Here is a 13455-nt window from a genome sequence, read left to right as displayed (position 1 = left end):
CGGGTTCACCAGGGGCTCTGGCCGGCCGGGTGGGTCCTCGGGGCCTGCAGAGACCAGCCCGTTTTCTCCCACGGCAGGGTACACGGTCACGTCCGTCATGGCCGCCAGGCAGGGCCGGGTGTACGTGGCTGGAGCCCCTCGGTTCAACCACACCGGCAAAGTCATCCTGTTCACCATGCACAGCAACCGGAGCCTCACCATCCACCAGGCACTGCGGGGCGAGCAGGTCAGGGGGCGCCCGGGGGCGGTGTGTCCAGAACTACGAGCACCCCCACCCCCGCGTAGGTCACGTATGTCCCCGCACCGCAGCCTGGGGCCGTCCCCAGGTGCCCTGGGAGAAGGGTATTGCGGGGCTGGAGACGTGGTGCAGCGAGCAGGGGCGCTTGCCTTGCACACGGCAGACCCAGGTCTAATCCCCTGCACCCCACAGGGTCCACCCAGCCCACCCAGAGTGGCCCCTGAGCACAGAGCCAGGAGGAGTCCCCGAGCACCGCTCACCCCTCACACACACACACCAAGAAAAAGAAGTTTCAGGGCTGGAGGGATAGCACAGCGGGGAGGGCGCTTGCCTTGCACGAGTTCGATTCCCCTGAGCACTGCCAGGGTGCAGAGCCAGAGCCAGGAGTGCAGAGCCAGGAGTGACCCAAAAAGCAAAAAAAAAAAAAAAAAAAAGACAGTTTCTTGCCCCGTCTCTTCAGCATTCGCATTTGCCCCAGACCACCGGCTGCTCCCGAGGGTCCAGCCCAGCGCCCGCAGCTTCCCTGGTCCTCACCGTCCAGGCCAGGCCTAGGCCTTCGGGGCCTTCAAACCAGAGTGCTGCCAGAGCCGGGTGGGGGTCCCGGGGCGCCCGCCGCGGCCCCGCCACTGCCCGGCCTGTCCCTCTACACAGATAGGCTCCTACTACGGGAGCGAGATCACGTCGGTGGACGTGGACGGGGACGGGCTGACAGATGTGCTCCTGGTGGGCGCGCCCATGTACTTCAGCGAGGGCCGCGAGCAGGGCCGGGTCTACGTGTACCTCCTGAGACAGGTACCTCTGCGGGGGTCCGGGCAGCTGGGGGTGGGGGGCTCCTGTGTACCGACTGGGGGGAGATGAGGGAAACTGAGTCACTGGAGCGTGGGGTGGAGAGGAGGGCGTGGGCGGGGGACGCAGCGGGCAGAGGGGACGCTGCGGGGGGGGTGGGGGGGTCTGGGCCGGGCGCCCCCAGCTCGCCCTGCCCCTGGCCCTGCAGAACCGTTTCGTCTATAACGGGACGCTGCGAGCCGCCCAGGACAGCCAGGACGCGCGCTTCGGCGCCTCCATCGCCGCCGTCCGGGACCTCAACCAGGACGCGCTCAACGACGTGGTGGTGGGAGCGCCCCTGGAGGACGGCCACCGCGGCGCCATCTACATCTTCCACGGCCACCGGGGCGGCGTCCTCCGGAGGCCCAAGCAGGTGCGGCGCGCGGAGGTGCTGAGGGGCTCGGAGGCCGCTTTGGCGCCGGGACTGTCCCGGGAAGGCGGGAGTGTTGACTCGTGTGTGTGTGTGTGTGTGTGTGTGTGTGTGTGTGTGCAGGGGGGCGCCCACCCTCCGGGGGCCCACCCCCGCCTTGCCCGACCCCCAGGAGCAGAGTCCCAGGGTGGGTTCTTCCCCTGCCATCTGCCGCCCCGGGAACAGGATCAGGCTCGCTCTGCCCCGGAGACTGGTGCCCCCCCACCCCACCCTTCCCAGCCCACACCCCACCCCATCGCTCTCACCCACTTGCTTGGTCGCAAAAGAGCCCAGCGAGGGGCTTGCAGCTAGCTCAAGCAGGGGCCCAGGGGCCTAGCATAGTCAAGGCCCTGAACCCAGATCTCAGCCCTGCACGGTTATCAGGGAGCAGCACCCCCTGCCCGAGAGCACTGGGGGTGACCCAGGGATCCGCCCTGGGCACCTCTGACTGCGGCCGCTATAAAAATGAAGAAAGAGATTAAGGCCACCCACAGTGAGGAGGCAGAGGGGGTTTCTGCGGCGTGACATGCATTTATGTGATGGGGACTCTTTCAGGACACGATATTATAATTCAGTGGGACTGAGTGATTGCACAGCAGGTAGGGCACTGGCCTTGCCAGCGGCCAACCCAGGTTCCATCCCCAGCCACCGTCTGGTTCCCACAACCCCCACATGAGTGATCCCTGAGCACAGAGTCAGGCCTGAGCATCGCCAGGTGAGACCAACACTGGAAGACTGAAAAAGAAAGAAAAGAGAAAAGAATAGGTGTGGAGAGGTAGTACAGGGGGTAAGACTCCCCTGGCTCAGTTCCCTGAGTCCCACAAGGAGTCATCCCTGAGCACAGAGCCAGGAGCAAGCCCTGAGCCCTGCCATGTGCGGCTTAAACACAAAGCAGAAAGAGCCACTTGATGTCGTAAGAATTTTAGGCATCAGGACACAGCAGGCAGCGGGGGCTTCGGGCTGGGAGCCCCTCGGTGGGTGTGAACACTCCGTCTTGGGGCTCCCCACCTTGCCCGCCTGAGGGGTGCGATGCTCTGGACTCACTGGTCCCCACTCCCTGCAGAGAGTTGCCGCCTCCCAGCTGGCTTCGGGACTCCAATATTTTGGCTGCAGCGTCCACGGGCAACTGGACCTGAATGAAGACGGTCTCACTGACCTGACGGTGGGCGCCCTGGGCAGCGCTGTGATTCTGTGGTTGGTTCCCACTTCTCTTGCCTCTTGGGGCTCCCAGCAGGAGAAAGGAAGACCCCCTCTCGCCCTTCTGAAGGTCTTCTCAGGCTGGTCAAGCAACAAATTAACATTAAACGTGTTAGGAGGTGGGGACTTGAGCAATAGCACAGCGGGTAGGGCGTTTGCGTTGCATGGGGCTGACCCGGGGTTCGATTCCCAGCATCCCATATGGTCCCCTGAGCACCGCCAGGAGTCTTAATTCCTGAGTACAAAGCCAGGAGGTAACGCCTGTGCATTGCCAGGTGTGACGAAAGACAGAAAGAAAGAAAGAAAGAAAGAAGAAAAGAAAGAAAGAAAGAAAGAAAAGAAAGAAAGAAAGAAAGAAAGAAAGAAAGAAAGAAAGAAAGGGAGGGAGGGAGGGAGGGAGGGAGGGAGGGAGGGAGGGGAGGGAGGGAGGGAGGGAGGGGAAGGAAGGAAGGAAGGAAGGAAGGAAGGAAGGAAGGAAGGAAGGAAGGAAGGAAGGAAGGAATTAGGAAACGGGCCTGAGCGATAGCACAATGACTAAGATACTTGCTTTGCACGCCACTGACCTGAGTTCAACATCTGGCATCCCTCAGAGCAGAGCCAGGAGTAACCCCTGAGCACTTTTTTTAAGGGACTATCATAATCCTGGGTGAGGGATGTGACCCAACCGGTGTAGCACAGGCCTAGCATGAGCCAGACCCCCGAGTTTAACCTCTGGCACCACTGAGGCCAGGTGTGGAAATGGCCCCTGTGGGGAGGAGAGGACGCTACGACCTAGTGGGGGCCTGTCCGAGCAGCTCCCAGGAGCACAGAGCCCACACCACAGGGCCCGGGGCTGCAGCTCAGGCGGCGATGCCAGGGAAAGAAGCTCCAGCGAGGGGGGCCTGATGCAGCCCCAGGAAACGGGAGTCAGGAGGGAGAGCAGAGACCCCCCTGGGGGGCTCAGAGGGACAAAGGTCTCCAACGAGGGAGTTGTCGTATTTCACCTCAGAATCGGTGCCACCGCATAACCGTGTATCAGCTCAGCAGCAGGTCTGTGACCTTCAGAGGTCGCTCAGCGGCAGAGCATTGCCTGGCACGGGTTCGACTCCTGGAAACTGTAGACTGCAGGCGTCCACCAACCGATAACGGTGGGGGTCGAAAACGTGGCTCAGCAGGAGAGCCCATGAAACCCAGATCTGAGCCGAGCACCTGAGAAGGGGGTGGTTTATAGTGGGGGCCTGAGAGTCATCAAGGGGCTGAGCCCGGCTCTGCACCCAGGAGGCCCGGATGCTCCCAGTGGTGCCTGTTCCAAGCCCTCTTTCTTTCCCGGCCATACCTGGTGTTGCGTAGGGTGGCGCTTCTGGCTCTGTGCTCAGGATCACTTCTGGCTGGGCTCAAGAGACCCTACGGGGTGCCCGGAATTGAACCTGAGTTGGCTGCATGCAAGGCAAGAGCCCTTCAGTTCCCCCAGCACGGGTTCTGAGGAGGGCCAGGCCCTGGGCATTGGCTAGTGTCCTCTGAGGGATTGGTCCATGTGCCAGTCTGGGAAGCAGAGCCTCTGTCTTACGGCCCAAGCAGCACGTCCTCAGCCCTCCACAGGAGACCCCCGGAGGGTGGATCCCACGGGGCCTCGCTCTTCACTCCCCTCCCTGCATGGGGAATGCCCGCAGCCTCCACAGAGAGAAGCTGCGTCCCAGCCCCGACACCCCTTGCCTTGCCTCCCCTCCACAGCGTCCAAGCCCTGCACCCCTGTTTCCGAGTATCCACACCCGGGAGAGGCCGAGTGCTCCCGTGTGCCCTGTGCAGATGGACAGGACACTCTCTATGCATTTCTGAGACCTGGTCTCTGCACGCTGGGCTGTCCTGGGCAGCCTCACAGCGTGGTCCACTGAGAGTGGTCCAAGGACCCCCCAGTCTGTGTCACCCGAGAAGTGCCAATCTGTGCCTTTGGGCCAGGATCTGCGTTTTCACAAGCTTCCCCCAGGAGAGGTGACAGTCAGACCCTAAGACCCCTGATGTGCCGAGATGCCCCAAGATGCTTCAGGATGCCCTGAGTTACCCCAAGATGCTCCGAATTACCCCGAGATGCTCCGAGATACCCTGAGATACTTCAGGATGTCCCGAGTTACCCCAAGATGCCCCAAGATGCTTCAGGATGTCCCGAGTTACCCCGAGATGCTCCGAGACACCCCAAGATGCCCCAAGATGCTTCAGGATGCCCCGAGTTACCCCGAGATGCTCCGAGTTACCCCGAGAGGCTCCGAGATACCCCGAGATACTCCGAGTTACCCCGAGATGCTCCGAGATACCCCAAGATGCCCCAAGATGCTTCAGGATGCCCCGAGTTACCCCGAGATGCTCCGAGATACCCCGAGATGCTCTGAGATACCCCGAGATGCTCCGAGATACCCCGAGATGCTTCAGGATGCCCCGAGTTACCCCGAGATGCTCCGAGATACCCCAAGATGCCCCAAGATGCTTCAGGATGCCCGAGTTACCCCGAGATGCTCCGAGATACCCCGAATTGCTTCAGGATGCCCCAAGTTACCCCGAGATGCTCCAAGATACCCCGAAATGCCCCAAGATGCTTCAGGATGCCCCGAGTTACCCCGAGATGCTCCGAGATACCCCGAGAAGCTCCGAGATACGCCGAGATGCTTCAGGATGCCCCGAGTTACCCCGAGATGCTTCGAGATACCCCGAGATTCTCCGAGATACCCCAAGATGCCCCAAGATGCTTCAGGATGCCCTGAGTTACACTGAGATGCTCCGAGATACCCCGAGATGCTCCGAGATACACCGAGATGCTTCAGGATGCCCCGAGTTACCCTGAGATGCTCCGAGATACCCCAAGATGCCCCAAGATGCTTCAGGATGCCCCGAGTTACCCCGAGATGCTCCGAGATACCCTGAGATGCTCCGAGATACCCCGAGATGCTCCGAGATACCCCGAGATGCTCCAAGATACCCCGATATGCTCCGAGATACCCCGAGATGCTTCAGGATACCCCAAGTTACCCCGAGATGCTCCAAGATACCCCGATATGCTCCGAGATACCCCGAGATGCTTCAGGATACCCCAAGTTACCCCGAGATGCTCCAAGATACCCCGAAATGCCCCAAGATGCTTCAGGATAACCCGAGTTACCCCGAGATGCTCCAAGATACCCTGAGATGCTCCGAGACACCCTGAGATACTTCAGGATGTCCCGAGTTACCCCAAGATGCCCCAAGATGCTTCAGGATGTCCCGAGTTACCCCGAGATGCTCCGAGACACCCCAAGATGCCCCAAGATGCTTCAGGATGCCCCGAGTTACCCCGAGATGCTCCGAGTTACCCCGAGAGGCTCCGAGATACCCCGAGATACTCCGAGTTCCCCGAGATGCTCCGAGATACCCCAAGATGCCCCAAGATGCTTCAGGATGCCCCGAGTTACCCCGAGATGCTCCGAGTTACCCTGAGATGCTCCGAGATACCCCGAGATGCTTCAGGATGCCCCGAGTTACCCCAAGATGCTCCGAGATACCCCAAGATGCCCCAAGATGCTTCAGGATGCCCTGAGTTACCCCGAGATGCTCCGAGTTACCCCGAGATGCTCTGAGATACCCTGAGATGCTCCAAGATACCCCGAAATGCCCCAAGATGCTTCAGGATGCCCCGAGTTACCCCGAGATGCTCCGAGATACCCCAAGATGCCCCAAGATGCTCCGAGATACCCCAAGATGCCCCAAGATGCTTCAGGATGCCCTGAGTTACCCCGAGATGCTCCGAGTTACCCCGAGATGCTCCGAGATATCCCGAGATGCTTCAGGATGCCCGAGTTACCCCGAGATGCTCCGAGATATCCCGAGATGCTCCAAGATACCCCGAAATGCCCCAAGATGCTTCAGGATGCCCGAGTTACCCCGAGATGCTCCGAGATACGCCGAGATGCTTCAGGATGTCCCAAGTTACCCCGAGATGCTCCAAGATACTCCGAAATGCCCCAAGATGCTTCAGGATGCCCTGAGTTACCCCGAGATGCTCCGAGATACCCCGAGATGCTCTGAGATACCTCAAGATTCTCCGAGATACCCCGAGATGCTTCAGGATGCCCCGAGTTACCCTGAGATGCTCCGAGATACCCCAAGATGCCCCAAGATGCTTCAGGATGCCCCGAGTTACCCCGAGATGCTCCGAGATACCCTGAGATGCTCCGAGATACCCCGATATGCTTCAGGATGCCCCGAGTTACCCCGAGATGCTCCGAGATACCCCGAGATGCTCCGAGATACCCCGAGATGCTTCAGGATACCCCAAGTTACCCCGAGATGCTCCAAGATACCCCGAGATGCTCCGAGATACACCGAGATGCTTCAGGATACCCCAAGTTACCCCGAGATGCTCCAAGATACCCCGAGATGATCTGAGATACCCCGAGATGCTCCAAGATACCCTGAGATGCTTCAGGATGCCCCGAGTTACCCCAAGATGCTCCGAGTTACCCGAGATGCTCCAAGATACCCCGAGATGATCTAAGATACCCCGAGATGCTCCGAGATACCCTGAGATGCTTCAGGATGCCCTGAGTTACCCCGAGATGCTCCGAGTTACCCCGAGATACTCCGAGATACCCCGAGATGCTCCAAGATACCCCGAAATGCCTCAAGATGCTTCAGGATGCCCCGAGTTACCCCGAGATGCTCCGAGATACCCCGAGATGCTCCGGCATGCTTCAGGATTCCCCAAGTTACCCCGAGATGCTCCAAGATACCCCGAAATGCCCCAAGATGCTCAGGATAACCCGAGTTACCCCGAGATGCTCCGAGTTACCCCGAGATGCTCTGAGATACCCCAAGATGCTTCAGGATGCCCCGAGTTACCCCCGAGATGCTCCGAGATACCCCGAGATGCTCCGAATACCCCGAGATGCTTCAGGATGCCCCAAGTTACCCCAAGATGCTCCGAGATACCCCAAGATGCTTCAGGATGCCCGAGTTACCCCGAGATGCTCCGAGTTTCTCCGAGATACCCCGAGATGCTTCAGGATGCCCCAAGTTACCCCGAGATGCTCTAAGATACCCCGAAATGCCCCAAGATGCCCTGAGTTGCTCCGAGATATCTCATCTTGGGAGGTGCTGACTCTGTCCAGGGCCTGAACATGAAGATCACCCCATGGTCAGGAGGTGAGGAAGGAAGGTCCAATCCGCGAGTCCAGTGCCCGGAGATGACCCAGGACTGTCTCCTGGACCTGTGAAGCTGTCCCGCTGCCCCTTGCCCCACGTCTGTACCCCTCTCTGTCCCTCCAGCTTCCCTACACTCAGCCCTCCTCCACAGAGGTGTTTCTGCAGTCTCTCGCCGCCCCGCCCCCCCCTCAACCCCCCCTGCACCGCCCCGGCTCCGCGCCCCCCCCCCCCCCCGCCCAGCCCCAGGCCTGCGCCTGGCCCAGCCCAGCCTCTCCCCTCCCTCAGGTCCCGCCCAGTGCTGCGGATCCACACCAGCCTCCGCTTCGAGCCAGCCAAGATCAACATCTTCCACCGGGACTGCCGGCGCAGCGGCAGGGACGCCAGCTGCCTGGCCGCCTTCCTGTGCTTCACGCCCGTCTTCCTGGCACCCCCTTTACAAACCACCACCGTGGGTACAGCCACCCCTCTCCCACCCACGTCCCCACGCCACCCCCCCTTCAGAAACTGACTGTGTGGCCCAGTGGCGGCGCGCCAGGGGCTCTGAGCACTGACTGACTGCCAGGGAACGGTGGGGGTGCCGAGTTCCCATCAGAGTAGCCTAGAAGCAACCCGGTAGACAAACCTGGGGCAGCCAGGAAGCCAGCCTGGAGGTGGAGGAAGACTCTGATTGGAAAAGGCTAGAAGGGTCAAGGGGGTACGGGCAGATGACACACCCATGGCAGTGCTCACTGCACGGAGCAGCCCCACATTCTGAGGCTCCGTCCTTCTGGGGAAGTGGGGCGCAGGGGAGAGGACCTCACCCCGTGCCTGGCAGTGCTGCCTGGGACGGCCTGGGAATGGACAGGGCAGGGTCCCGTCTAGGGGGTCAGCCTGGGAATGGACGGGGCAGGGTCCCGTCTAGGGGGACAGCCTGGGAATGGACGGGGCAGGGTCCCGTCTGGGGGGTGATGACTAGACAAGGGGGGCGACCCTGAAGATCCCACCAAACACAAGGCAGCCTTGCCGGTCCTGTTCAGGACAGGAGCCCGGTGCCTCGGGACTGCCGAGACCCGGGGCCGAGCCCCGGAACCCGCAGGATGTCCCTGGGCTGCAGGGAGGTGGCTGTGCAGCCTTCATCACCAGGGCCTGAGGTGGGGCCCCGCCCTGGTGGACCCTCCTCTGCCCCCTCTTCTCCTTCTGAGCTCACGCCCCTCCCCAGGCATCAGGTACAACGCCACCATGGATGACAGGCGCTACACGCCCCGGGCGCACCTGGACGAGGGCGGGGACCAGTACACGAACAGGGCAGTCCTGCTCCACTCGGGCCAGGAGCACTGTGAGCGGATCAACTTCTATGTCCTGGTGAGTCTGGCGCCCACAGATCTGCCGTGGGTACCCGGAGCTTGGCAAGGTCCCACCGTGGGGCACCTCGGCACTCACCTGGCCAGCTGGGCAGTGACCTGAACTCCGTCTGCCCCAGCCTTGGCCCAGAGAAGAGGCAATGGTCATGCACACGCCCCTACCCTCCTTTCTACCCCTTTCTCCCAGCTTCTCGAATCCCCCTTCCCCTTTTTCTCTTCCTTTCTTCCTGTTTTCTTATTTGGGGGCCACACTCAGCAATGCTCAGGGCTTACTAGCTCTGGACTCAGCCAAAGGCGAATGCCCTACCTCCTGACTATTGCTCCAGCCCATGAGCATTTGTTTCAGGTGATGCTCAAGGATTGATTACTCCTGGCTCAGTGCTCAGGAATTACTCCCAGTGGTGCTCAGGGGACCATACAGGATCCCAGGGATTGAATTGGGGTCAGTCACCTGCAAGGCAAACATTCTACCTGCCATACTATCTCTCCGGACCCTCTTCCTTCCTTTTGTTTTAGGGATATACCCAGCAGTGCTCAGGGCTGACTCCTGGCTCTGTGCTCAGGGGTCCCTCCTGCGTGGCTTAGGGAACCTGCAGAATGGCCTTGGGCTGGACATAGAAGGTGCTGGGGGTCATCCTGAGTGAGTGCCTTATCAGTCTCTTCCTTCCTTCCTTTCTTTGGAAATTCTCTGTTCCTGCCTTGGGGCATACATGTGGTTCTGGAGCCCCAGGGATGGAGCAGCAGGGGTGCCTGGGCTGGGTAGGACCCACCTCAGCAATGCCCCGTGTTCACATGCCACCCGCAGTGCCAGTCACACACACGCCCGGTGGCAGAGGCCCCACCCCTGCTCAATGATTCGGAGTGGCCCCCAGATAGCCAGCGCTGGGGCCTCGCCTGTCAAACTTTCAAACCTTTCCTTCTTTCTTTCTTTCTTTCTTTCTTTCTTTCTTTCTTTCTTTCTTTCTTTCTTTCTTTCTTTCTTTCTTTCTTTCTTTCTCTTTCTTTCTTCCTTTCTTCCTTTCTTTCTTTCTTCCTTTCTTTCTCCTTTCTTTCTTTCTTTTCTTTCTTTCTTTCTTTTTCTTTCTTTCTTTCTTTTTCTTTCTTTCTTTCTTTCTCTTTCTTTCTCTCTTTCTCTCTTTCTCCTTCTTTCTTTTTTTCTTTCTTTCTCTTTCTTTCTCTCTTTCTCCTTCTTTCTTTTTTTCTTTCTTTTCTTTTCTTTCTTTTTCTTTCTTTTTTTCTTTCTCTCTCTTTCCTTCTTTTTCTCTTTCTCTCTTACTTTCTCTCTTTCTCTCTTTCTTTCTCTTTCTTTCTCTCTTTCTCTCTCTTATTCTCTCTTTCTTTCCCTCTTTCTTTCCCTCTTTCTTTCTCTCTTTCTTTCCCTTTCTTTCCCTCTTTCTTTCTCTCTTTCTCTCTTTCTTTCTCTTTCTCTTTCTTTCTCTCTTTCTTTCTTTCTTTTCTTTTCTGGTTTTGGGGTTACACCAGGTGGTACTCGGGGCTTACTCCTGGCTCTGTGCTCAAGGATCCCTCCTGTCTGGGCTCGGGACCCTATGTGATGCCCGGGAGGGCACCTGGGTCAGCTCTGTGCAAGGCCAGCAGCCTCCCCACTGTAATATCTCTACGACCCTGTGGCCCAATATTTTTTTGGCCAGAGAATGGTGGCACCCAGTGAGTAGCTAAGGGAACAGTCAGCCAGGGGAGCCGGGTCCCAAACGGAAGGCCTCTACGTAGGGACTGCAGATGAAGGGGGACTCGGAGATAAAGTACAGCGGGAAGGGCATTTGCCTTGTAGAGGGCAGATCTGGCTTCCATCCCCAGCATCCCATCTGGTACTCTGAGCACCTCCAGGAGAGATTCCTGAGTGCCAAGTAAGCCCTGAGCACCACCAGGGGTGGCCCAGAAACCAACACCAGAATGCACATTTCCATGCTGGCCCCAGGGGACAGTCTTCAGCTAGAGACCCCCAGCCCAATCAGGAAGCCCCGCCTTCCCATCCCCCTCCCTCCCCCCCTTCTCCCAGGCCCCGCCCATCTCAGCCTCCCCACGGTTCCCACACAGGACACTGCGGACTCCGTGAAACCAGTGACCTTCTCAGTCGAGTACTCCCTGGAGCATCCGGACGACGGCCCAGTCCTGGACGACAGCTGGCCCACGGCCCTCCGAGCCTCCGTACGTCCCCCCGAGGGGCGCCCCGGCCCTTTCTCCCCGCGAGGAGCCAGCCCGGACTGACGGGCACCGAGGTGCCTTCCCTGTCCGGGGCCAGGCAGACCCGAGTCCTCGGCGCCTTGTGCCCGGGCCGGCACGTGCAGATGGTCCCAGAAGCAGTTGTGCCCACAGAGCGGACCCCCACACTCCTGGAGGCTGAGCCTGACTCCCCCCACGGGCCCCAGCTCTCCCCAGGCCGAGCGCCCGCCCGCATCTGGTTTCTGGCCTTTGTTCGCTCATGCCACATTCCCAAAGGCCTCCCAGTTCCAGGGATGCCTGAACATTCTGGAATCCAGCACCCAGGGGTGCCTGAACATTCTGGAATCCAGCACCCAGGGGTGCCTGGACGTTCTGGAATCCAGTACCCAGGGGTGCCTGGACGTTCTGGAATCCAGTACCCAGGGGTGCCTGAACATTCTGGAATCCAACACCCAGGCGTGCCTGGACGTTCTGGAATCCAGCACCCAGGGGTGCCTGGACGTTCTGGAATCCAGTACCCAGGGGTGCCTGGACGTTCTGGAATCCAGTACCCAGGGGTGCCTGAACATTCTGGAATCCAACACCCAGGCGTGCCTGGACGTTCTGGAATCCAGTACCCAGGGGTGCCTGGACGTTCTGGAATCTAGCACCCAGGGGTGCCTGGACGTTCTGGAATCCAGCACCCAGGGGCCAGAGCAGCTGTGTCTTCAGAGGTGGGCGTGCTCTGTGGTGGGGAGGGGGATCGACTGAAGTAGACCCCCCGGGCCCAGCAGGGGCTTATGCAGCAAGGCAGCCCCGGGCTCCATCGCGGGCACCTTGTGTCCCCCGGGTGCGGCCCAGCAGGGCGCCACAGCTATTCTTCAGGGCCACGGCGGCCTGTGAAGTGGTCTCTGAGCAGCGTCCGAGAAGTAGGTGGAGCCTAACCAGCTCGGCCTCGGACACCTCTCCTCCCCCGCCAGCCAGCCTCCTCCCCGCTGCCCACTGTCCCCTCCCAGCCACCACCCCCGCCCCACTACATGCGCCCACTGGCTTTCTGTTTGGGTTTGGGGCCACACCCTGCAGTGGTGGCGATTCTCAGGAGTGGTTCTGGGCTTAGTGCTCAGGGTCTGCTCCCAGAAGTGCTCAGGGGATCACGCAGGGATTCACACTGGGACCCCCCACATGCCAAGCAGGTGCTCGGCCCTTGGAGCCGCTCTCTGGCCCAGGCGCTGTCTTCACACTGCAGCTGGGAGACAGGCCTGGAGTGGCAGAGCACAGTGGGGAGGGCGCCTGCCTCGAGTGCAGTAGGCCCAGCTTCCACCCCGCACCCCAGATGGCCCCCTGAGCCCCACCAGGGGTGAGCCCCGAACCTGAACCCCTGAGCACCGCTGAGCGCGGCCCAAACACAAAGACAAAAAACAAATGAGGGACCGAGGCACGGTGGGGAGGGCACTCGCCTTGCACCTCGCCCCGCCCCCCCCCCCCACTTCAGTCCCCAGCTCCACATCCAGTCCCCGAGGGTCCCGCCAGGAGTGGTCCCTGAGCACTGCCGGGTGTGGCCCCCAGACAGCAACACAAAGCCCTGGGCAGTCTGAGCCGCCACAGGAGGTGTGTGGGGCTCCGGGGTTGGCCCCGCGGGCAGCAGAGGCTGGGGCAGGGCGGGGTAAGACTGGGCCCCGCAGCTGCCGCCCGCCCTGCCCTGCACAGGTGCCCTTCTGGAATGGCTGCAGCGAGGATGAGCACTGTGTCCCCGACCTTCTGCTGGACGCCCGCAGTGACCTGCCCACGGCCATGTGAGTCGGCCTGACTCTCCCTCCTCACGAGGCGTCTGGGGTGCTCCCGGGGCCCCGGGTTGCTGCCTACAGCTGCCTCTCAGAGGCAGAGAGGACCCACGGTGGCGCCCACCGTCCCGGGAGAGAGCGCGGGGTCGCCCTCCGTGCCAAGTGCGTGACAGTCACATGCTCCCAGGCATCCCGCTGCCCATGGGTGAGACGACGGAGACAAGACGGCTCCAGGGCAGAATAGCGCAACCCAGCCTCGGAGGAGCAAAACTGTCTCATCTACCCAAGCTGGGCTCTGCCTCTAACTCTGACTTCCCGGGCAGAGCCAAAAGGGCCCTGAGCTCCCCCAGGAGTCAGCCC

General features: G+C 60.4%; 1 protein-coding gene across 1 annotated transcript in view; it reads left to right on the top strand.

Annotated features, from left to right (window-relative positions):
- Nucleotides 1-13455, top strand: part of ITGA11 (integrin subunit alpha 11) — a 110388-nt gene that overhangs the window by 81401 nt on the left and 15532 nt on the right. Inside the window, exons 12-19 of the mRNA XM_055127389.1 lie at nt 78-226; nt 890-1030; nt 1233-1436; nt 2536-2666; nt 8100-8266; nt 9013-9155; nt 11210-11320; nt 13022-13107. Coding sequence (XP_054983364.1) covers nt 78-226; nt 890-1030; nt 1233-1436; nt 2536-2666; nt 8100-8266; nt 9013-9155; nt 11210-11320; nt 13022-13107 — 1132 coding nt within the window. The remainder of the gene's footprint in view (nt 1-77; nt 227-889; nt 1031-1232; nt 1437-2535; nt 2667-8099; nt 8267-9012; nt 9156-11209; nt 11321-13021; nt 13108-13455) is intronic.

Source organism: Sorex araneus, chromosome 2 (assembly GCF_027595985.1).
Source record: "Sorex araneus isolate mSorAra2 chromosome 2, mSorAra2.pri, whole genome shotgun sequence".
Taxonomy (NCBI): Eukaryota; Metazoa; Chordata; class Mammalia; order Eulipotyphla; family Soricidae; genus Sorex; species Sorex araneus.
Note: the sequence above shows the minus strand (reverse complement) of the source record. Positions and strands in the feature narration are given on the sequence as shown.